The sequence below is a fragment of the Melanostigma gelatinosum genome (genome assembly GCF_949748355.1).
Source record: "Melanostigma gelatinosum genome assembly, chromosome: 10".
Lineage (NCBI taxonomy): Eukaryota > Metazoa > Chordata > Actinopteri > Perciformes > Zoarcidae > Melanostigma > Melanostigma gelatinosum.
This window is the reverse complement of record NC_136643.1, coordinates 1,110,512-1,135,000: the sequence shown is the minus strand read 5'-3', so window position 1 is coordinate 1,135,000 and position 24,489 is coordinate 1,110,512. Positions and strand designations below refer to the sequence as shown.

General features: G+C 43.2%; 2 protein-coding genes across 3 annotated transcripts in view; one reads left to right on the top strand and one right to left on the bottom strand.

Moving 5' to 3' along the window:
- wdr4 (WD repeat domain 4) overlaps positions 1–15,775 on the bottom strand; it is a 20,123-nt gene extending 4,348 nt beyond the window's left edge. Inside the window, exons 1-9 of one of the 2 annotated variants that reach the window (XM_079277330.1) lie at positions 15,553–15,775; positions 14,328–14,396; positions 13,934–14,080; positions 13,689–13,845; positions 7,089–7,201; positions 5,160–5,220; positions 4,467–4,571; positions 1,170–1,231; positions 330–534 (exon numbers count right to left, since the gene is read on the bottom strand). In XM_079277330.1, coding sequence (XP_079133456.1) covers positions 330–534; positions 1,170–1,231; positions 4,467–4,571; positions 5,160–5,220; positions 7,089–7,201; positions 13,689–13,845; positions 13,934–14,080; positions 14,328–14,396; positions 15,553–15,635 — 1,002 coding nt within the window. In that variant the 5' untranslated portion in view covers positions 15,636–15,775. The remainder of the gene's footprint in view (positions 1–329; positions 535–1,169; positions 1,232–4,466; positions 4,572–5,159; positions 5,221–7,088; positions 7,202–13,688; positions 13,846–13,933; positions 14,081–14,327; positions 14,397–15,552) is intronic. The other variant, XM_079277331.1, reaches the window with a different exon arrangement.
- A 159-nt stretch (positions 15,776–15,934) lies between these two features.
- LOC306783617 (uncharacterized protein) lies at positions 15,935–24,151 on the top strand. The gene is made up of 7 exons (XM_079277329.1): positions 15,935–16,069; positions 16,150–16,264; positions 17,140–17,245; positions 19,420–20,949; positions 22,172–22,235; positions 23,351–23,475; positions 23,866–24,151. The coding sequence occupies exons 2-7, from the start codon at positions 16,220–16,222 to the stop codon at positions 23,895–23,897; spliced, it is 1,902 nt and encodes a 633-aa protein (XP_079133455.1). The 5' UTR covers positions 15,935–16,069; positions 16,150–16,219; the 3' UTR covers positions 23,898–24,151.
- Positions 24,152–24,489: the final 338 nt, after the last annotated feature.

Here is a 24,489-nt window from a genome sequence, read left to right as displayed (position 1 = left end):
AATCACTTTTTTTTTCTTCTTTTTTTTGTCAGGCAAAGGCCCGCGACCCACTTTTGGGTCGCGACCCACCAGTTGAGAATCACTGATCTAAGCACACAAATGCATGTTTTATTCAATGACATGTGATAATGTGATGTGCAGCAGAGCATGAGCAAAGGGCTCAGGGCCGGTTTCAATCCCTCCTCCTCTCAGCAGCCTCATCTCACTGACTGCACCACAAACCCACCACTCCAGTGCAATGGAGCCAATATGTAGATCTCCATCATTTCAACATCTCCATCATGGCTCCGTGTGGACAAACAGCAGCTGGACATGTGATCACACTGTACCTCCCAGGAGTTCTGTCTGTGTGTGTAGATGTGGAGCGGTGCATCACTGGAGTCCATCAGCACCCACAGACGGCCCTCCGGGTCAAAGGTCATGTCCAGGGGGCAGTGGGGCAGGAGGAGCCTGCTGTGTGGCACCAGCTTGTCTTCGCCCTCCTGGTCCAGGGTGAACAGCTGGACGGTGGACACTCTGAGGACACAGGACACGCTGTTGAATCAATCAAGGGATTACTGGGTTCATCCATCCATGTATGAAATGCATGTTGACCGTGGAACAGTGAAGGCTTCACTCTGTGCCTCTGACATCTACATGTACAGTACACGTACTCTAGAGCTCTACAGCGAGCCTCGAACACACATCATGACTCATGACCAGGTTAAGCAGCTCTGCACATATTCTTAGTTAATGCCGTTGGTGCTACTGGGTCAGGTTACCTGTTCACTCACTTCTACATGTTAGCTTTCCCTTCTTTACAATCCATCGGTTTCATTTGGATCATTCTGTGATCATGACATGAGTAATAGACTAATGATTCCCATACATCTCATTTACAATTTACAAAAGGGATGTACTACTAAAACCGTTGCACCATAAAATCACTTTTGTGTAACACGCAGCAGTTCATTATTGATTTCACTTCAGACCAGATCTCGGTTAGTTCAGAGGTGATGTGCTTGATATTCATTCGGTCATCAGCATCGCTGCCAGTGTGTTGGACATCTTCGGTGAAGAGGTCAAGATGAAACACGCATGTATGGTTCACATGTTGTACGACCGTGTTATTTGCCTTCTCCGTTTCAAACGTTGGTCAGATGAGTGATGATACGAGGAGCTACGCTCACCTTTCACACTGCACAGCGACATGTTGAGCGTCAGCAGAGCTGGTGATACGGCACACCGTCCACTTGTGGGAAATAAAACAAAGACAAGCGGTGAAGTCATTACAGACATCTACTGTTCTTACATGTATCTACTGTTCTTCTTACATGCATCTACTGTTCTTCTTACATGCATCTACTGTTCTTACATGTATCTACTGTTCTTCTTACATGCATCTACTGTTCTTCTTACATGCATCTACTGTTCTTCTTACATGCATCTACTGTTCTTCTTACATGCATCTACTGTTCTTCTTACATGCATCTACTGTTCTTCTTACATGCCTCTACTGTTCTTCTTACATGCATCTACTGTTCTTCTTACATGCATCTACTGTTCTTCTTACATGCATCTACTGTTCTTACATGTATCTACTGTTCTTCTTACATGCATCTACTGTTCTTCTTACATGCATCTACTGTTCTTCTTACATGCATCTACTGTTCTTCTTACATGCATCTACTGTTCTTCTTACATGCATCTACTGTTCTTCTTACATGCCTCTACTGTTCTTCTTACATGCATCTACTGTTCTTCTTACATGCATCTACTGTTCTTCTTACATGCCTCTATTGTTCTTATTACATGCATATACTGTTCTTATTGCATGCATCTACTGTTCTTCTTACATGCATCTACTGTTCTTCTTACATGCATCTACTGTTCTTCTTACATGCATCTACTGTTCTTACATGTATCTACTGTTCTTCTTACATGCATCTACTGTTCTTCTTACATGCATCTACTGTTCTTCTTACATGCATCTACTGTTCTTCTTACATGCATCTACTGTTCTTCTTACATGCATCTACTGCTCTTCTTACATGCATCTACTGTTCTTCTTACATGCCTCTACTGTTCTTCTTACATGCATCTACTGTTCTTCTTACATGCATCTACTGTTCTTCTTACATGCATCTACTGTTCTTCTTACATGCATCTACTGTTCTTCTTACATGCATCTACTGTTCTTCTTACATGCATCTACTGTTCTTCTTACATGCATCTACTGTTCTTCTTACATGCCTCTATTGTTCTTATTACATGCATATACTGTTCTTATTGCATGCATCTACTGTTCTTCTTACATGCATCTACTGTTCTTCTTACATGCATCTACTGTTCTTCTTACATGCATCTACTGTTCTTCTTACATGCATCTACTGTTCTTCTTACATGCATCTACTGTTCTTCTTACATGCCTCTACTGTTCTTCTTACATGCATCTACTGTTCTTCTTACATGCATCTACTGTTCTTCTTACATGCATCTACTGTTCTTCTTACATGCCTCTACTGTTCTTCTTACATGCCTCTACTGTTCTTCTTACGTGCATCTACTGTTCTTCTTACATGCATCTACTGTTCTTCTTACATGCCTCTACTGTTCTTCTTACATGCCTCTACTGTTCTTCTTACATGCCTCTACTGTTCTTCTTACATGCCTCTACTGTTCTTCTTACAGGCATCTACTGTTCTTATTACATGCCTCTATTGTTCTTCTTACATGCATCTACTGTTCTTCTTACATGCATCTACTGTTCTTCTTACATGCATCTACTGTTCTTCTTACATGCATCTACTGCTCTTATTACATGCCTCTATTGTTCTTCTTACATGTATCTACTGTTCTTCTTACATGCCTCTACTGTTCTTCTTACATGCCTCTACTGTTCTTCTTACATGCCTCTACTGTTCTTCTTACATGCCTCTACTGTTCTTCTTACATGCCTCTACTGTTCTTCTTACATGCCTCTACTGTTCTTCTTACATGCCTCTACTGTTCTTCTTACAACACGTTACCGGCCTTCTCTGTGCTGCTTAACCAGCACCAGCCTCTGCTGCCTCGCTGCTCTACATATCGTTAGAGCTGCATCACTGCACCGTGTTACTCTCACTATAGATCACATGACTACAGGGTGTATTGTGTGAGCAGTGTTGCTCATTAGAGTGTCCTCGGCCCTGCAGAGCGCTGCAGCCTCTTCCTGCTCTTTGCTGTGGTGTTCGGCTGCTTCCAGTGGAAACGCTCTGATGTACTCACTAACACACACTGACAGCGTGGAATAGAAGCGTGGAAGAGAGGAACATAATATTGTGGCAGCACATGAACATATTTATGACTTTATAAGAACAATAAAGTGGTTTAATCATGTAAATGCTTGTTCAATAACAAGCACCTTTAAGATGCACTCAAGGTTTGGTGGCCTCAGCAAACAGATTCAAACTAACATTACAAACTCGGGACTCATTTTAGACTCTGATTTAAATTTGAATCCTCATTTTAACAATGCCATTAAAACTGGCTTTTTCATTTTAGGAGTATTGCCAATGTCAGGCCTTTGATTCATGCATTATGAGATCAGACTGTTGTAACTTCATCTCCACTGGATCATCTGATGAGTCAATAAGAAAACTAGAGCTAGTTCAGAACGCTGCAGCCAGAGAGTAACGCACAGCTGCCTGCATCTATTACGATGGATTCTGAAGTTCTTTCAGCTCAATGGCTCCTCAAACGGACTTCATTTTATGTTGCAGCCAGATGACTACGGTCCTCCTCGTGTTCCTCTTACATGCTCCTGGTGTGTCCCATGAGGGGAACAGTGAGAGGGCCTTCTCTTCTACAGTGGAGCTCACTGCCTCTGGGGATCAGAATGAACTCTCCCTGCATCTCTTCAACCTCTCTTTGAAACCCAGCATTTAACCTAAAGTATTCATACTTCGGCACGTGGTGCTTTGAGCAAAATGCTAACACATCTTAGCTTCATTACCCGACGGGGTCCTGCCCTTACAGATGAAGTCACGCATTGTGATTGGCTGCATGTGGGAGAGACTAAACTGTGCACCGTGATGCAGTGCTCCTACTCTGCGTGTGATTGGCTGTATCCTTCCAGGGTCAGGGTCCGTTTCAGGCAGTTTGTCTGAGGGTTGGGCTTCATGTTCACAGGTTAGTTAGCATGCTAATATTTGGTAATTAGCACAAAACACAAAGGACAGCTTTGGTCATAAACCAAAACGTCAGAGGATTACCAAAGTCATCATAAGATAGATAAATGCATCACATGGTTGAGACATTTCACTCAAAACCACAAATGGCGACCTCTTGGTGGTGCTCGAGGAAAAGTCAAGGAATCATCACAGTCAGTGGGATTCATCCTCTGGGGACCATGAATATCTGAACCGGTTGCTGGCAATCCATCCAACAGCTGGTGAGATCATCAGTGACAGACGAAGGCTCCGGTATCACCAGTCATCAGGACTCACCTTGTGTTTGACAGCCTCAGAGCTCGGTGCATCTTCAAGCTCCTGGAGGTCCCAGCTCTGCAGCTTACGGCCAGACTCGTACTCCCACAGCTTCATGGTCCCGTCCTGACAAACACAGACCGTCACATTGCTTTCAGTCAGTCGTCCCTGATGAAACCTTTGGGGCAGTTTGATGTTATGCGGTCAAATGTACATTAGATCTTTGCTGCATTCAAATACAAACGCATGTCTTGCACAAGCGTGAGACTGCTTGTGTGGAAGTGTTCAGATCGTAAGGTTTAGAGTAGATGCATGTGTTTGTGAGCTGGTGAGCACACAACTGGACAAAGGACACTTGGACTTCACTGCACGAGTTGTGTTAGATTTTGTAAACAGATGTTTTGATATCATTTTGCTGTTTTTAACAATACGTCCATTTACTTCAAGTCGTTCACCGGGAAGCATGACGAAAAACAAGCTAACATTTTGATTTCAATCCCCATCGTGTTCCCTCCTCCAGTGACAGATAGTGACTAACACACTGATAAACCGTTGGTCATTGTGTGAAGTATTCCTTTAACAAGCAGATGAAAATCAAAGAGTCACATCTACACACAAATCCTTTTCTGACGACAGACTAAAATAGAGAGCGTGAAGCTCATAGCGTAGCCTGCGTGCATGTGTTTGTTAATGTAACTGGTAATGCACACACACCCCCGATCCAGACAGAAGCCAGCGTGGATGACCTGGAGGGACCAGCAGAGCGCTGACGAACCTGAAAGACAACACGGGACGAGTACTCATCAAATACTACGTTACCAAACCTCAAGAAGCACGTACCACGCACGCACACACACACGCATGCAGACACACGCACGCACACGCACGCACGCACGCACACGCACGCATGCACGCACACGCACGCACACAGACACACGCACGCACACGCACACACACACACACGCACGCAGACACACGCACGCACGCACGCAGACACACGCACGCACACGCACACACACACGCACACACAGACACACGCACGCACGCACACACACACGCATGCAGACACACGCACGCACGCAGACACACGCACGCACGCAGACACACGCACGCACACACACGCACGCAGACACACGCAGACACGCAGACACACGCACGCACGCACACACACACGCACGCACACAAGCAGACACACGCAGACACGCACGCACACGCACGCACGCACACGCACGCAGACACACGCACACACACACGCATGCAGACACACGCACGCACGCACACACACACGCACGCAGACACACGCACACACGCAGACACACGCACGCACACACACACGCACGCACACACAGACACACGCACGCATGCACACACGCACGCACGCACGCACACGCAGACACACGCAGACACACGCACGCACACACGCACGCACACACACACACAGACACACACACACACACAGACACACGCACACACGCAGACACACGCACACACACACGCACGCACACACGCAGACACACACACGCAGACACACACACACACGCACACAGACACACGCACGCACGCAGACACACGCACGCACGCACACACACACGCATGCAGACACGCGCACGCACGCAGACACACGCACGCACACACACACGCATGCAGACACGCGCACGCACGCAGACACACGCACGCAGACACACGCATGCAGACACACAAACGCACATGCACACACACGCACGCAGACACACGCAGACACACGCACTCACACACACGCAGACACACGCACGCACACACACACACGCACACACGCAAACACACACACACACACGCACACAGACACACGCAGACACACGCATGCACGCACACACACGCACGCACGCACACACGCAGACACACACGCACGCACACACGCAGACACACACGCACGCACACAGACACACGCACGCACGCAGACAAACACACGCAGACACACGCACGCACACACGCAGACACACGCACACACGCACGCAGACGCAGACACACACGTAGACACACGCAGACGCACACACACACACAGACACACGCAGACACACGCACAGACGCACACACACGCAGACACACACAGACACACGCACACAGACACATGCACGCACGCGCACGCACACGCACACAGACACACGCACGCACGCGCACGCACACAGACACACGCACGCACACACACAGACGCACACACGCGCAGACACACACGCAGACGCAGACACACAAAGACACACGCACACACACGCAGTCACACACACACACACACGCAGACGCAGACACACAAACGCAGACACACGCACACACACGCAGACACACATGCAGACACACGCAGACGCACACACACACACACACACACACGCACACACGCAGACACACGCAGACACACGCTGCAGTCTAGCTGAAACTGATTACACAGGTTCAGCTAGACTGCAGCTTCTAAACCGTATACAGTCTGCCCAGACAGGTGATCGACAGGAACGCCACATTACGCTGTATTGTATACTCATTCAAACATTCAGTTTGCTCTACAATAACTGTCACCTAACATTCCACTAAAATACATTACACTAAATAAGTATTGCAAGAGGAAACTTACAAAGCATCTAGGACAAAGTGTTCCCTTCAGGTTCAGCTACTCACTGTTGATGTCCCAGGCAGAAGGACTGGATGTTGTATGGAGACCTGAGGTGGCTCACTCTGATCTTCTCGTCACGGTCTGCTGTGATGATGTACTTGTCGTCTGGTGACATGCTCTGAAAGACAGCAGAAGGGGGCAATCATTCAGTCGCTCAACTCAGGCAGACACATGATGAGACAATGGTAGACGAATGAGCCCAAGATCACGAGGGGATGAATGTGTCAGCAGTGTTCTTGCCAAGAACAGAAAAAAACAAACCGTGTCCTGTTTCATGTTCTGCTTTCTGTTGGAGTCAACAGTAACAGGTGCAACGTTTTACCCAAAGATGAACATTGTTCAACTCTCGGGGGGCTGAAAAAAAATGCCAAAGTTGCAGCGCTCAGTGCAGAATAGACGCCTACCGCCTCGTCACACTCCCATTGCAAATAAATAAAAAAGAATGAAGGCCTCCTTATAAATGGCCCTTAATAAAGCATTTGTATCAGTACAATAAGTGCAACAAACTAGTATGAATACAATAAGTGCAACAAACTAATATGAATACAATAAGTGCAACAAACTAGTATGAATACAATAACTGCAACAAACTAGTATGAATACAATATGTGCAACAAACTAGTATGAATACAGTAAGCGCAACAAACTAGTATGAATACAATATGTGCAACAAACTAGTATGAATACAATAAGTGCAACAAACTAGTATGAATACAATAAGTGCAACAAACTAGTATGAATACAGTAAGTGCAACAAACTAGTATGAATACAATAAGTGCAACAAACTAGTATGAATACAGTAAGTGCAACAAACTAGTATGAATACAATAAGTGCAACAAACTAGTATGAATACAGTAAGTGCAACAAACTAGTATGAATACAATAAGTGCAACAAACTAATATGAATACAGTAAGTGCAACAAACTAGTATGAATACAATAAGTGCAACAAACTAGTATGAATACAATAAGTGCAACAAACTAGTGTGAATACAATCAGTGCAACAAACTAACATGAATACAATAAGTGCAACAAACTAATATGAATACAGTAAGTGCAACAAACTAGTATGAATACAATCAGTGCAACAAACTAACATGAATACAATAAGTGCAACAAACTAACATGAATACAGTAAGTGCAACAAACTAGTATGAATACAATAACTGCAACAAACTAACATGAATACAATAAGTGCAACAAACTAGTATGAATACAATAAGTGCAACAAACTAGTATGAATACAATAAGTGCAACAAACTAGTATGAATACAATCAGTGCAACAAACTAATATGAATACAGTAAGTGCAACAAACTAGTATGAATACAATAAGTGCAACAAACTAGTATGAATACAGTAAGTGCAACAAACTAGTGTGAATACAATAAGTGCAACAAACTAGTATGAATACAGTAAGTGCAACAAACTAGTATGAATACAGTAAGTGCAACAAACTAGTATGAATACAGTAAGTGCAACAAACTAGTATGAATACAATAAGTGCAACAAACTAACATGAATACAATAAGTGCAACAAACTAGTATGAATACAGTAAGTGCAACAAACTAGTATGAATACAGTAAGTGCAACAAACTAGTATGAATACAATAAGTGCAACAAACTAGTATGAATACAGTAAGTGCAACAAACTAGTATGAATACAGTAAGTGCAACAAACTAGTATGAATACAGTAAGTGCAACAAACTAGTATGAATACAGTAAGTGCAACAAACTAGTATGAATACAATAAGTGCAACAAACTAACATGAATACAATAAGTGCAACAAACTAATATGAATACAGTAAGTGCAACAAACTAGTATGAATACAGTAAGTGCAACAAACTAGTGTGAATACAATAAGTGCAACAAACTAGTATGAATACAATAAGTGCAACAAACTAGTATGAATACAGTAAGTGCAACAAACTAGTATGAATACAATAAGTGCAACAAACTAACATGAATACAATAAGTGCAACAAACTAATATGAATACAGTAAGTGCAACAAACTAGTATGAATACAATAAGTGCAACAAACTAGTATGAATACAATAAGTGCAACAAAGTAGTATGAATACAATAAGTGCAACAAACTAGTATGAATACAATAAGTGCAACAAACTAACATGAATACAGTAAGTGCAACAAACTAGTATGAATACAGTAGGTGCAACAAACTAGTATGAATACAATAAGTGCAACAAACTAATATGAATACAATAAGTGCAACAAACTAGTATGAATACAATAAGTGCAACAAACTAGTATGAATACAATAAGTGCAACAAACTAGTATGAATACAATAAGTGCAACAAACTAACATGAATACAGTAAGTGCAACAAACTAGTATGAATACAATAAGTGCAACAAACTAGTATGAATACAATAAGTGCAACAAACTAATATGAATACAATAAGTGCAACAAACTAGTATGAATACAATAAGTGCAACAAACTAGTATGAATACAATAAGTGCAACAAACTAACATGAATACAATAAGTGCAACAAACTAGTATGAATACAATAAGTGCAACAAACTAATATGAATACAATAAGTGCAACAAACTAATATGAATACAATAAGTGCAACAAACTAATATGAATACAATAAGTGCAACAAACTAGTATGAATACAATAAGTGCAACAAACTAGTATGAATACAGTAAGTGCAACAAACTAGTATGAATACAATAAGTGCAACAAACTAATATGAATACAATAAGTGCAACAAACTAGTATGAATACAATAAGTGCAACAAACTAGTGTGAATACAATAAGTGCAACAAACTAGTATGAGTACAATAAGTGCAACAAACTAGTATGAATACAATAAGTGCAACAAACTAGTATGAATACAATAAGTGCAACAAACTAGTATGAATACAATAAATGCAACAAACTAGTATGAATACAATAAGTGCAACAAACTAGTATGAATACAATATGTGCAACAAACTAACATGAATACAATAAATGCAACAAACTAACATGAATACAATAAATGCAACAAACTAGTATGAATACAATAAGTGCAACAAACTAATATGAATACAATAAGTGCAACAAACTAGTATGAATACAATATGTGCAACAAACTAACATGAATACAATATGTGCAACAAACTAGTATGAATACAATATGTGCAACAAACTAGTATGAATACAATAAGTGCAACAAACTAGTATGAATACAATAAGTGCAACAAACTAATATTAATACAATAAGTGCAACAAACTAGTATGAATACAATATGTGCAACAAACTAACATGAATACAATATGTGCAACAAACTAGTATGAATACAATAAGTGCAACAAACTAGTATGAATACAATAAGTGCAACAAACTAATATTAATACAATAAGTGCAACAAACTAGTATGAATACAATAAGTGCAACAAACTAGTATGAATACAATAAGTGCAACAAACTAACATGAATACAATATGTGCAACAAACTAGTGTGAATACAATAAGTGCAACAAACTAGTATGAATACAATAAGTGCAACAAACTAATATGAATACAATAAGTGCAACAAACTAACATGAATACAATATGTGCAACAAACTAGTGTGAATACAATAAGTGCAACAAACTAGTATGAATACAATAAGTGCAACAAACTAACATGAATACAGTAAGTGCAACAAACTAGTATGAATACAGTAGGTGCAACAAACTAGTATGAATACAATAAGTGCAACAAACTAATATGAATACAATAAGTGCAACAAACTAGTATGAATACAATAAGTGCAACAAACTAGTATGAATACAATAAGTGCAACAAACTAGTATGAATACAATAAGTGCAACAAACTAACATGAATACAGTAAGTGCAACAAACTAGTATGAATACAGTAGGTGCAACAAACTAGTATGAATACAATAAGTGCAACAAACTAATATGAATACAATAAGTGCAACAAACTAGTATGAATACAATAAGTGCAACAAACTAGTATGAATACAATAAGTGCAACAAACTAACATGAATACAATAAGTGCAACAAACTAGTATGAATACAATAAGTGCAACAAACTAATATGAATACAATAAGTGCAACAAACTAATATGAATACAATAAGTGCAACAAACTAATATGAATACAATAAGTGCAACAAACTAGTATGAATACAATAAGTGCAACAAACTAGTATGAATACAGTAAGTGCAACAAACTAGTATGAATACAATAAGTGCAACAAACTAATATGAATACAATAAGTGCAACAAACTAGTATGAATACAATAAGTGCAACAAACTAGTGTGAATACAATAAGTGCAACAAACTAGTATGAGTACAATAAGTGCAACAAACTAGTATGAATACAATAAGTGCAACAAACTAGTATGAATACAATAAGTGCAACAAACTAGTATGAATACAATAAATGCAACAAACTAGTATGAATACAATAAGTGCAACAAACTAGTATGAATACAATATGTGCAACAAACTAACATGAATACAATAAATGCAACAAACTAACATGAATACAATAAATGCAACAAACTAGTATGAATACAATAAGTGCAACAAACTAATATGAATACAATAAGTGCAACAAACTAGTATGAATACAATATGTGCAACAAACTAACATGAATACAATATGTGCAACAAACTAGTATGAATACAATATGTGCAACAAACTAGTATGAATACAATAAGTGCAACAAACTAGTATGAATACAATAAGTGCAACAAACTAATATTAATACAATAAGTGCAACAAACTAGTATGAATACAATATGTGCAACAAACTAACATGAATACAATATGTGCAACAAACTAGTATGAATACAATAAGTGCAACAAACTAGTATGAATACAATAAGTGCAACAAACTAATATTAATACAATAAGTGCAACAAACTAGTATGAATACAATAAGTGCAACAAACTAGTATGAATACAATAAGTGCAACAAACTAACATGAATACAATATGTGCAACAAACTAGTGTGAATACAATAAGTGCAACAAACTAGTATGAATACAATAAGTGCAACAAACTAATATGAATACAATAAGTGCAACAAACTAGTATGAATACAATAAGTGCAACAAACTAGTATGAATACAATAAGTGCAACAAACTAACATGAATACAATATGTGCAACAAACTAGTATGAATACAATAAGTGCAACAAAATAGTATGAATACAGTAAGTGCAACAAACTAGTGTGAATACAATAAGTGCAAAGTGGAAGGCTCAGGGTAGTACTTCTTGATGATAATAATGCAAATGTAAAAGAGGTGGAATACATTGGCTGAAATGAAATCTGGGAACCCACCGGCTAATGCCCGACGAAGATTTTGTTTTTTTCATCTGAAGTTGCCCTGAAGTTCTGAAGTTGCATCTGAAGTTGCTCATATGACTGTAAACAACGAGCAGCGCATGGGAAAGAAAGTCTTGACCTGGATATCCACTGGCTCCACCAGAACCCCAGTAACCCAGAGGATACACCCGTCGTCAGACCGATAGTGATGGCTTCCAAAGTTGGTGGGCCATCGGCTGTGTTACCTCCTTCAGTGATAGTGACTTTACATGTATTTAAAAGAAAATCTTCAAGATTGCCACTTTGAGTAGCAATGACATCATGCTCTTTGAGAGGTACATGTGTTTGTTCTTTCTTGTGGTGCTGGTGGGCCTCAGGGCACCAGAGTTAAGCTTCTCGCTGTGCTTCTTGTGTTTGTTTAATGTCGTTCAAACTCGTACACATTTGATAGACCATGCCATTGACGTGTGAAGCCGACCCGCCAGCGCATTTACAGGACGTCACATGATGAACGCAGAGTAATGGAAAAAGATATGCGATATATGGTACAAGATCTTTGCGGTTGTAAACATCATGAATTGAGGTAACAACATAAGCCAACATAAGATGGCAGCAAATATTATGAATCATATTCTTTTATTCAACACTTTGGACTTACCGTCCAGTGTCGGGGCTAAATGTACTGAAACAACACATTTGCTGAACCTTCTGTCAGTTGGGCATCTCCTTGTTTGCTTGTGGTTAAAGCAGATAAAAGTCCTCGCTTTCGTACAGACTATCATCAGCAAAATGACGCTTATCCAACGGCATGCACAGAAGACGTGTTGATCAGGCTCAGTAAATTGAGAAGTCGCTCCTTTTGAGTGATGACTTTAGGGTTGCGAACTCAGCGGGGACCTTCAAGTGTGTCATGAATATGCTGAGTCTGGGCTGTGGACCTTGATGAAGTATTGATCTACAGAGATACCTGGGAAGATCATATCTACTGCATCAGGAAGCTGTTGGATCGGCAGCGCATGCTTTTGAAATGTTCTTATTTTTATGGGAATTACTATTCTAATAAATAGTTTACCAAAGTTGCCTAAATACTACCTCAAGGAGGAGGATCGGGTCTCTCTTTGAGTCTTGTGCTCACAGAGCAGCTGCTCCTAAACCCGGGATGAACCGCACTTTTTGTATCCCGTTTATATTTGAAGGTGAATCTTAAAACACCTGCAAACATTGAGACATTAGTCATGAGTTGTCCAGACGACAGCTGTGATGGTTGTGTCTGCCCAGCGTTGGTGTTCCTTACTACAGCTAGCAGCATAGACAGGTGGCCCATCTTCAGCTCGCCCTCTCTCTGCGGCTCCTCCACTGAGAAGGAGTACACGTCTCCTGATTTGTCAGTCGCCAGCAGCTCGTCCTCTGCCTGGCTGAACATCAGGGAGGTACATCTCCTCACCACCCACCTGCGTAACGCACAGACACGCACAGCAGCTATGAACACATTGCATCTGATCTGTACAGTCCATGAATCTGCTGTGGGTGAAGTCGTACCTGATGCTGATGCACTGCCATGACGGCTCACAGTGAAACAGGACCAGTCTCTTGGTGTCATCGGTCAGCGCCACCAGCTTTCCAGATGAAGCCACGGCGAAGGCAAGGACTTTGTCACTTCCTGTTTCCTCTGAGGCACCGCCATCACTGAAGACGGCAGAGACAAGCGACAGCTGTTACAATTACAATTCATATTCCAAGTATATTCTATTCATCTTTCCTTGGATCTGTTCTCATTAAAACGTAATCGTGTTGAATAAGTTACTCTGGCATGGCTTCTTTTCTTTTTGTATGCATTTCTCTTCTTGCACGTGTCTTCCTATTGGTTGATCTGCAGTGAGGCATGTTTGGTATATGATGGTGGATGGTATCACAGTCATGTGCTTGTTCTTACCTGCTGGTATCATCCTTCACATTCTTTGGCTTCTTCTCAGCAGTGTTGCAGTCAAACAGAAACGATTCTCTGCAATGAAGTAGAAATTGAAATGAGTTCCTGCACAACGCCACTTTCATAATGACTTCTTATTGATCTCGTTTGAGTTCAACCGTCTCTTTAAATATCCCGTTGGTGCAGTTAGTCCTTCACTCACCACAAGGGGAAGTAAACTATGATTTGTGTTATTATTGCGCTTAAGTTAATAATTATTCATTTTAAACTGTGTATCAGTAGTTACTAATAATTAAATTATGAATCATAAACCCATGTATTATTGTAGAAAGGTGAAGAAAAGTGATGCTTCAGCCATTATTATACTCTTACTATTCTTATTATATTTGATCTTCTGACGGAGAAGGAATGCAAAGCTACAGACTCTATAAGACGTCTGAGGCACCGAGCGCCTCACAGCATCATTACTGACACCAGATATATTCATACTCGAGTCAGATTAGGGCTGCAACTTGCATATTTAATCATGTTGTGCAGAAAACACCAGACAAGAGGAAAAAGGCCCATGAAGAGCTCACAAAGCACAAACTGTTTTGTCCACGCAGCATTCACAAGCCAAAGATACTCAAGTCACAAGATGGAAAGAGGCCGATCGTCTCATTGGAGAAGCTGAACCCAGTCAGAGAACCAACATAATGCAACGCGTCAACACAAATCAATCAATTCTTTCAGTCCCAAATCAGACACGTCATGATTTCAATGGGTCGTGTGTGAACTGTGTTGTATTCAGATGCTGTTCTTGCGCAGCTACTTGTGTTTACACACATTTCATGTTTGAGAAAAGCTGGTTTCTTTGAATGAGCAAACAATGATTCGATGTCTCTACTTGGGATACTGAAGAGGTTTTGCTCTACATTGATACTCAAGTCCTTCAGAGGAGCCTTCAACCCACACCAGCAGTCTACACAAGTCATCTTCCTCAGCTGGACGACACTGAAGGTCGAGTCACAGTCTGACCACAGTGCTCTCCCGAGTGGATGAAGACAGCAGCACACAAGGCGGTGGGCATGATGATGATGATGACGAGATAAAGGTGTCACACAGATAGCGCAACATCTTCACACGCACGTGCACTGATGAACCTCGACAGCTGGCTACCTGCTACTAGTCAGTACAGACAACCGGATCCACCGGCGAACAACGTCAACAAATACCGACACGGGAGTCAAACCTGGCCTGTTTGCTGTCAATCGCTACGAGTTTCTTGTCGCAGATGAAAATGAACCACTCTCCACAGAAACCAACGGCAGTCATGGTTGTTGTGTATCATGCGACGGTAGCCCACGCGGGGAACTGTATTTTGTCGCGCGCTAATTGCGTCACAAACCACACGACTCACGCCCCCTCGAAAAAGTACAGAATGTACACATGAGATGCACGAGAGCCGTCAACGTGCGTGTTGGTGGTGATGAAAGGGTTCCTCGTATAACAGACGTATAGACTGGATGAATGCGTCTGCGTGCACGTTATAACGTTAGTTAACAGCAGCATTAGCGAATATTACACACACGTTCCCCACGGACTGTCACAAGAAACACACGGGGCTCGGAGGGGGCGTGGCTCCTTTCACGCGTTAGCGTTACATAAAGGACCGGTCCACGTCCACGCTGCTGTGAGCTGCTTCTGGAGGCACGCGGTCCTCTCATTGGTTGATAGTAGTTCGGTCTCCTCGCTGCAGCTGGGACAAGGTGAGACACGTGACCACGGCCGGTTCGATTGCGGTTCCGTGTTTCTTGCACGGTGCTGATAGAACTCGCTGTCGTTGCAGGTTGAACGTGTTTTGACGTGGTAACGGGCATTGTTGTCTTGCTGTGCAGCACAGGCAGCTGTGCGGAAAGATGGCGGCTTCCTTGCTGAGGATCGGACGACTGAGCCGTGTCAAGGTAATCCACTTGTAACGTGAACAACTTCACTGTAGTCGGTCGCTCTCGTGCCGTGCTCGGTCAGCGGAGTGGACCGGGTTATCGGTGCTTTCTCCGGGTCTGCTTCTCGTCCGTGGAGCTCTTACCTGATCCAGAACCAGAACCAGCTTCTCCAGTCCCTCGAGCTAGCAGCGGGCTCTGCTCAATGCGTGGGCTTTAGTTTAAATGCGTGTCTTTCTCTGAGTTATGAAGCTGTAACACGGTTGAGCCATCTGCTGGTTGTCTCACTGCACGCCTCAGTGCAGGACTCAGGCCCAGCAGCTGGTCGCTGCTCAGGAATGTGACCAGCACCGAGTCCTGAGCACGCGGGTCCTTCAGATGCACCTGTTTACTGGGAAGAGTCTCATTTGTGTCTCGACTGGATTGAAGGCTTTTAAATCACTTAGCGATCAGTGGGACGTCATTACAAACTGTACTTATTTACATTGTGGTGGCGAGCCCAACTTTTCAAAAGGTAGAAATGTGTCTGGATTCTGTGGAAGCGTTGATAAATGATGCACCAGACATTCAATAGATGTTTCACTTGGTGCAAACATCACATAGCATCCATTAAGAGCTGATGCTTCACACAGCCTGGAATCAAATGTATTTATTACAGTCTTGAAACTACTAAAATGATAAATCAGTAAAGGTTATGGACTATAAAACCTAACTAATGCAATGTGGTGTCAGTGACTTGGAGATGACGGCCTAATCCACTAGTTAATATTTGAGCAGGACTTTTAGTGAGTCCTGCTCACTTAAACTGTGCATTTAGACCGTCATTGCTCCTTTTTCAAGGTAAGAAAAGAGCTGAATCTAGTGTGTGTGTGTGTGTGTGTGTGTGTGTGTCTCAGTGTTTGTGGGCTGAGCGCTGGATCACTCTGAGTAGACCACCTGCGGCTGCGGCCCTCAGCACAAAATCCAGAGGTTCCAAGAAGCCGCCAACAAAGAACAACTCAGGTATGTTTCAGAGAGTCGCTGCTGTCACATGAGGCAGCGCTTTAATCACATGATACAGTCAGACCGACCTACAGTCACATGATGGCATGCAGGTCAAATGGTGGTGTTACTGAGTAGTCTCTCTGGTGGACTAATAACATGCATTACGCAGCAGTTTTCGAGATTGGACCCACATATACTGCACTACATTATTTATTTTTTCCAAATAAGTGCGAGTTGTGAATATTCTGCAGGAACTCGTGTACTGTGTGTAAGATGTCACCCATTGATCTGTGCTCTGAAGCATTTAGTCTGAACTGGAGAGGCTGGATAAGACGTTTGATGTCATTTCATGAAGTGAAAACACTGAAAGAGTTTAAGTTGTTCCTGTGGTGTATGACTGTTAGAGTCCCACCTTGCATGGTAGCCCTGTCATCAGGGGGTGAATGATGACGTGTAGTGATAGAGAGCTTTGAGTGGACGGAACACTAGTACAGTCTAGCATTTGTATTGCAATCTTACATATCTGCAATATTCCATTGATCTTTGGCGTTATGTTTCCAACCGAGGGCTAACCGCCAACGTAAGCGTGTTGTTGTTTGCCAGCTAACTATTTAATGCTCATCTGCTCGACATATTCCAAACTAACGTCAGCCTTTGCAGAGACGGGGTGATGACGTCATTAGCATTAAATAGATTATGTAACCTAACTCATGTCGTCATTGCTTGAGCAGTGCAGACAACGGCTTGGACAGCGGGACATGAAGATGGTTTTCATTGTGACATCAACTTGCCAAAGGGCTGTGTGACTAATTGTACTAATAACGAGACCTAAGGAGTCCAAGTCTCCAGTTCTGTATTATATCCCAGTTGGCAGAGGGGGAGGGGGTAACATAAACTGAGAGGAGTGTGAACCAAGCCAGACCCTGGTCCCCAAAGTCCAAATGCCACCATGTCTGAGCTCCCATTTCATAACTGCTAATGATAATAAACAAACAACACTAATACGTCATATAGTAATGGTATACGTTGGTCTGCTGGGGTCTAGTGCCGTCATTTTGACCATTAGAAAGGATGCACGTTTAAGGCACTTCTGCACTGGCTTAACTTTTCAGACCCGACGGTTGCGGCACGCTGAACCCATGTGACTGATGACGGCGTTGTCCAGTAGGCGCTGGGCTGTAGCCGTTATGTTTGACAGTTTGGGGCACTGTTGGGAACAATGTTTTGGGAAAGTTAAGAATGCATGACATGCAGCAGCTGATTGGTTATGGCTGCAGTGTGAGACAGCTCTTGTGTAATGTTGCTATTGGAAGCAGCTGCATTTGCAGGATTTCAGCATATATTGCAGATTTGTATGGATGTGTTTTTACAGCTTATGAGGTTGACAACATTGATATTAGAGTACTGATTTCCTCTGGACGGTCTCTGTTGTCTCAAAGAATGTGTTTAATTGGTACTGATGCTAGGAGTAAACAACATGCACATTCCTGTATATTGACTAACCATCAATGGAACAGTCTTGTTGGACCCAAGAACAAAGGGACACAAAGGGCATGGCTCTTTTTCACTCTCTGGTCTAAAGTACAGAACCCGGTCTGCCTTCCACATGATGATCCCAGACGCTTCCACACGTCTTCTTACCTAAGCACTGGTATCATATTGGTCCTCTGTATCAGAAGATTCCGTCAGTCCAGGTGCCTCTATTGGGACTGTGAAGGCGGATTTCTCTTCAAACACCAATGAGGCTATAGAAGTTTCATTGACTCTTTTTAACTGCGACTCAGCAATTTATGCACACGTTTATTATTATTATTATTTTCCCTTCTGGCTTTCCTTCCACAGGTTTTGAAGATGACTTCCCTTTCTCGCTGTCAGCAGACCATTGTTGCATTTAGGTCCTTCTGATTCTAATGTGCTGCTTTGTATCTCAATATAAGCTGCTGTAGTCACGCTTACAGTTGTTCTTTTCTGTTAAGAGTCTTCATGAAGCTTTTCTACAATATGTTCTCTGTATCCCTTAACTCAGGCTTCTTGTTTTACACTTCTTTATTTTCCTGTAAACCGGTAACAGATACCACCTTCTGGTGTATCAATGACTCGTCTGTTTACAATGTTGGACATTTTGTCATTCAACTATATACACATGTTTAAAACAATAATGCATCTTGTCTTTTTGCCCTCCTTTGTCCTAGACAAAGACCAGGTTAAAACCTACTTTGATGTAGGGAAACTTGTCCAGCACAAGTCATATGAGTTCCCCAAGAAAGGATCATCATCAGCAGCAGCCGCTGCAGCAGCAGAAGCTGCAGCTAGACCAGCAGCAGAGCCCACGCCCTCTGCTGCTGCACCCGAGACTGTGGTAGAAGCGCTCTCTCAAACTGCCTCAGCAGTGGAAGCCACACCTGTTATTGAGGCTGTTGCCGAAGCGGTACCAGTGGCCGAAGCGGTACCAGTGGCTGAAGCGGTACCAGTGGCTGCTGAAGTGGTTGCTGAAGCTGTACCAGTGGTTGAAGCGGTTGCTGAAGTGGTTGCTGAAGCTGTACCAGTGGTTGCTGAAGTGGTTACTGAAGCGGTTGCTGAAGCTGTACCAGTGGTTGAAGCGGTTGCTGAAGCGGTTGCTGAAGCTGTACCAGTGGTTGAAGCGGTTGCTGAAGCTGTACCAGTGGTTGAAGCGGTTGCTGAAGCGGTTGCTGAAGCTGTACCAGTGGTTGAAGCGGTTGCTGAAGTGGTTGCTGAAGCTGTACCAGTGGTTGAAGCGGTTGCTGAAGTGGTTGCTGAAGCTGTACCAGTGGTTGAAGCGGTTGCTGAAGTGGTTACTGAAGCGGTTGCTGAAGCTGTACCAGTGGTTGAAGCGGTTGCTGAAGCGGTTGCTGAAGCTGTACCAGTGGTTGAAGCGGTTGCTGAAGCTGTACCAGTGGTTGAAGCGGTTGCTGAAGCGGTTGCTGAAGCTGTACCAGTGGTTGAAGCGGTTGCTGAAGTGGTTACTGAAGCGGTTGCTGAAGCTGTACCAGTGGTTGAAGCGGTTGCTGAAGCGGTTGCTGAAGCTGTACCAGTGGTTGAAGCGGTTGCTGAAGCTGTACCAGTGGTTGAAGCGGTTGCTGAAGCGGTTGCTGAAGCGGTTGCTGAAGCGGTTGCTGAAGCTGTACCAGTGGTTGAAGCGGTTGCTGAAGCTGTACCAGTGGTTGCTGAAGTGGTTGCTGAAGCTGTAACAGTGGTTGAAGCGGTTGCTGAAGTGGTTGCTGAAGCTGTACCAGTGGTTGCTGAAGTGGTTGCTGAAGCTGTACCAGTGGTTGCTGAAGTGGTTGCTGAAGCTGTACCAGTGGTTGAAGCGGTTGCTGAAGTGGTTGCTGAAGCTGTACCAGTGGTTGAAGCTGTAGCATCTGTTGCTGCAGCTCTAGCAGTGGAAGCTGCTGAAACTGCTGCTCCGGTTGAAGCTGCTCCAGCAGAACCGCTTGTCGAACCTGCTGCTGAAGTTCCTGTCAAAGCTGCTCCTGAAGCCCTTGCTGCAGAAGCTGCACCAGTTGTGGAAGCTGCCGCTGAAGCTGCCGCTGAAGCCCCCGTAGAAGCTGAAGCTGCTCCTGCTGAAGTGGCTGCTGAGGCTGTAGTTTCTGGCCCTGTGGAGAGCACCGAGGAGCTGCTGGACCCTGCTCCAGTGGTAGCTGAAGCTGCAGGAGAGGAGCTGCAGGCGGCCGCCCCAGCTGAACCAGTTGAACCATTTGAGGGTACACACTACAACCGCCCCCTCCCCCACAATCCTCTTTTCCTCTGGACTCTCCAGTCTACCAGCATCATTTGAATCACCTTTTCTATGAATATCCAGTAGTTGTTTGTGATGAGCGTAAGGATAAACAGTAAAGATACCTGACATCACAAACACTTATTTTGTTCTAGCCTCGCACAGGTTGTTCCTTATAGTCCCTCAGTGTTGCTCAGTGACCCATTCTAGCCCATAAACCTCACACATTGTCTTCCCTTCTTCATACCCCACATGGCTGGGTCACCTTTCACTTAGCTGCAGTTAAACTCACTGTCTAATGTGTTTGTGCTGCTTCAGCCATCCTGCATAGGCCGCATCTCTTAACTGCACAGCTGTTTGGCATGGTTCACTTCAGTAGACCTTTGTTCTTCACTTACTAATGTCTACCTGCTCACTGCACTCATTTCTCTTCTCTTGAACATCTCTTCCCCTTCCTGCATCAGTCCCTGTCATCTGCTCTTCCCACCTTCTACTCGTACAGATGTTCTAAGTGGTTTTAAGATCCACACTTTCATTTCCAGTCTTCCTTAAAAAGATCTTTAATGTGAAAGAAACTAACTTCCAGCACCGTCCATCTCCCAGTGTTGTTGTCTGGAACTGTTCTGCTTGACTTTGTATTGGTGACTGTTGAACACAAAGAGAATGTTAAAGGTGTTTCCAGAGGTGACCAGAAGGCTGCAGCTGTCACCTTATTTATTGAACGTTCTCACCTCCTTCATCCCTCACACTTCTCACACTTATTGGGGAGTCTCGCGGTAAAATGAGTGTCATCAGTCCCTACATGTGTGATCCTGTCTTTTGTCAATGCGTGATGTGTGAACCTTCCCTGGTTGCTGTGTGTGTGGACCAAACGTGTTCTTTGACTTCACTGTTGAGAGGTTTTGTTTGATTGTTGGCGGCCTTTACCTTCCAGCAGCTCTGTGACTGTGTTGCTAGCATGAGCTATCGCAGCTCTTAACCTGTCGACTGACTCCCTCCTCTCCTGTCTCACCTGGACGTGGCTCCTCTGTCTCCCGCTCCCCGGTGCTGTTCTGTGCATGAGCGTTACAGTTAACATCAGACTAACCAGTTCAGTATCACTTGTTTGAGCCAAATGGACTGATATCCAAACGCATTAAGTTGCTTTATGAGTATTTTTCTTTGACGAGAAATGAGTTTGATGTATTTTGTCTTTCTGTGGCCTTCAGCTCAAATGGACCCAATCCAGAAGCTCTTCTTGGACTCCATACGCGAGTACTCCACAAAGAGCCAGTAAGTCTCACTAACCCCACCCAGCAGCTTTACTAGCCTGCTAACCGCTAACCTGGACGTAGCAGAGGTTTAAACTGTAGCTGCAGCACAGGTTCAGCTGAGCAGCAGCTAGACGGTGCAGTGGACGTTACCTTAATGTTCGGCCCATGATTCTCATTTATGCTGCATGCTCAGAATTTGGAAAACTAATAAAGGACATTTGCTTCACCTGTCGGATGTTCCGTTCCGCTGATTTAAATCACAGCTGAGGAGACGGTGTGTGCGTCACTGTCCATAGTCTCATGTAATAACGATGCTAATGTACACGACTGACTTTCAACAATGAGGAGAGCAAGTGGAAGAAAAGAGGATGTGGCCCAGATTTCTGCTGGCTACACTGGAAACTCCAAAATATTGTCTCCCAGAGGCTACGGCATCGTCAGACCGCCAGTCGATGGGTCTGAAGCTTGTACGAAGCTTATTCTCTCTCTGGTAACGGTTTAAATTCAATGTTTAAAGCTTCCTAACTCTTTGGGAAAGCTGGCGCAGAACACCACGATGTTGCCAACATGTGCTTGATGACGTCAGCCGTGAGAGGGCCAACATGTCCTGCTTCACATACACATGTTCTCAAGCCCGACTAAGGGAAATGATTCTTACAGGTTGGATTAGAGCTCAGCTTTTGCTCCAGAAGTTTAGTCTGGAAAACAAGAGGAATGATGGACAGTAATGCAAGCTTTCAAAACTCCTGAGACTAAAGAATACCAGATAGAGGCTGTACTTGTATTGTTCTTTTCTAACCACTCAAAGCTCTCCAACGCTACATGTCGTCATTCACACACTGATGACAGGGCTACCATGCAAGGTGCCAGCTGCCCACCAGGACTCTAACAGTCACACCAGATCACACACTAATGGCACAGTCTTCAGGGGCCAAGGACACATCGGCATGGACTAGAGGAGCCGGGGATCAAACCGCCGCTCCTCTGATTACTAAAACGGAGAACTAATAAATAAAGCCTGATTCTGCATCTGCCTTTAAAACTAATGTGGAGTGATGATTGAACAGAGCCTATAGAGCATTCATCGTGTGAGAATGACTGGATGACTGATCTGTCCTCTGTTCTGATCTGTAGGGCTACTGGCGGGCTAGTGGATGCAGGTTCTGACTATGACAAGGCCTTGACCGACGAGGTAGCAAAGCTTCAGAGACTCTATGGTGGTGGAGACCTTGCATCTTTTCCAGAGTTGAAATTCACAGGTGAGTCGCGTTAATCAATTATGAGTCAACCGGTGTTGACTGGTCTGTGCGGTGTAGTTCCAACTTGAGTTGTTTGCCTGCTGAAGGGCTGTGAACTAATTGTATTGATCAATGTTACACTTTGAAGTTATGTTTGCCATGTGTCAGCACTTTGGCCACAGCTTCTATGTTTCTGCTTCATTTTCAAACCGGCTCAGTTGACTGTAGAATCAGACGGGCCTCGCATTGACACCAGAGGTCCATTCTTTGTGACAGGCTGACATGTCCTGTTAACCCACCATTAATGGGTACTACGACCAGCCAAAGCAGCATCAGGGACTTGGAAAATAGAAACGTGAGTACATAATCACACCTGCACTGAGTTAATATCTCTACTTTCTGTTTTTCCAGAGCCCAAGCTGGATGAAGTCACGCAGAAGTGAACATCTGCACTTTGTAATAAACTCTTGTTAGTCACCTTTTCCCTGTACTTCTGTGTAACGGTCTGCTTCAAGTCAAAGTTACAACATGCCATTGCCTCTAGCTGTATGTGGGAATAGTTTCCATGGCTGTTTTATGGGATAGATGTACATTTTTGGCAGACAAAAGCTAGTTTAGAGCTGTGAAATAAGCGTTGTGTAGATTGATCCATAGCTGAGCTGAATGTGAATTAAAACAATAAATTCCAGTTAATATTTGTTGAATACATGTCTCTTTCTGCTGCTGTGTGTGTGTGTGATACATGTGGATGTGTAATATATATTTAATAATATTCAAATCTACTTTAGTGAGTAGGAATCCTAAATTATTTAAATTGCATGTTTGTTGAGGTGAGATTAGTGGACCCAGGAATCAAGTAAGCGCTCAGCTAACCCTCTACCGTTTCACAGCAAACATGCGCATGACATGACGCTGAGGAGGAAATCAAGTTAAACGGGAATTGTGTGTGTGTGTGTGTGTGTGCGCACACATGTATATACATGTATATACATACACGTGTATGTATATACATGTATATACATACACGTGTATGTA

Coding starts and splice junctions, on each gene's coding strand:
- LOC306783617 (XM_079277329.1), top strand. CDS start 16,220: ATGGCGGCTTCCTTGCTGAGGATCGGACGACTGAGCCGTGTCAAG. Junction 20,950..22,171: donor ACCAGTTGAACCATTTGAGG/GTACACACTACA, acceptor TGTGGCCTTCAG/CTCAAATGGACCCAATCCAG. Junction 23,476..23,865: donor TCCAGAGTTGAAATTCACAG/GTGAGTCGCGTT, acceptor CTGTTTTTCCAG/AGCCCAAGCTGGATGAAGTC.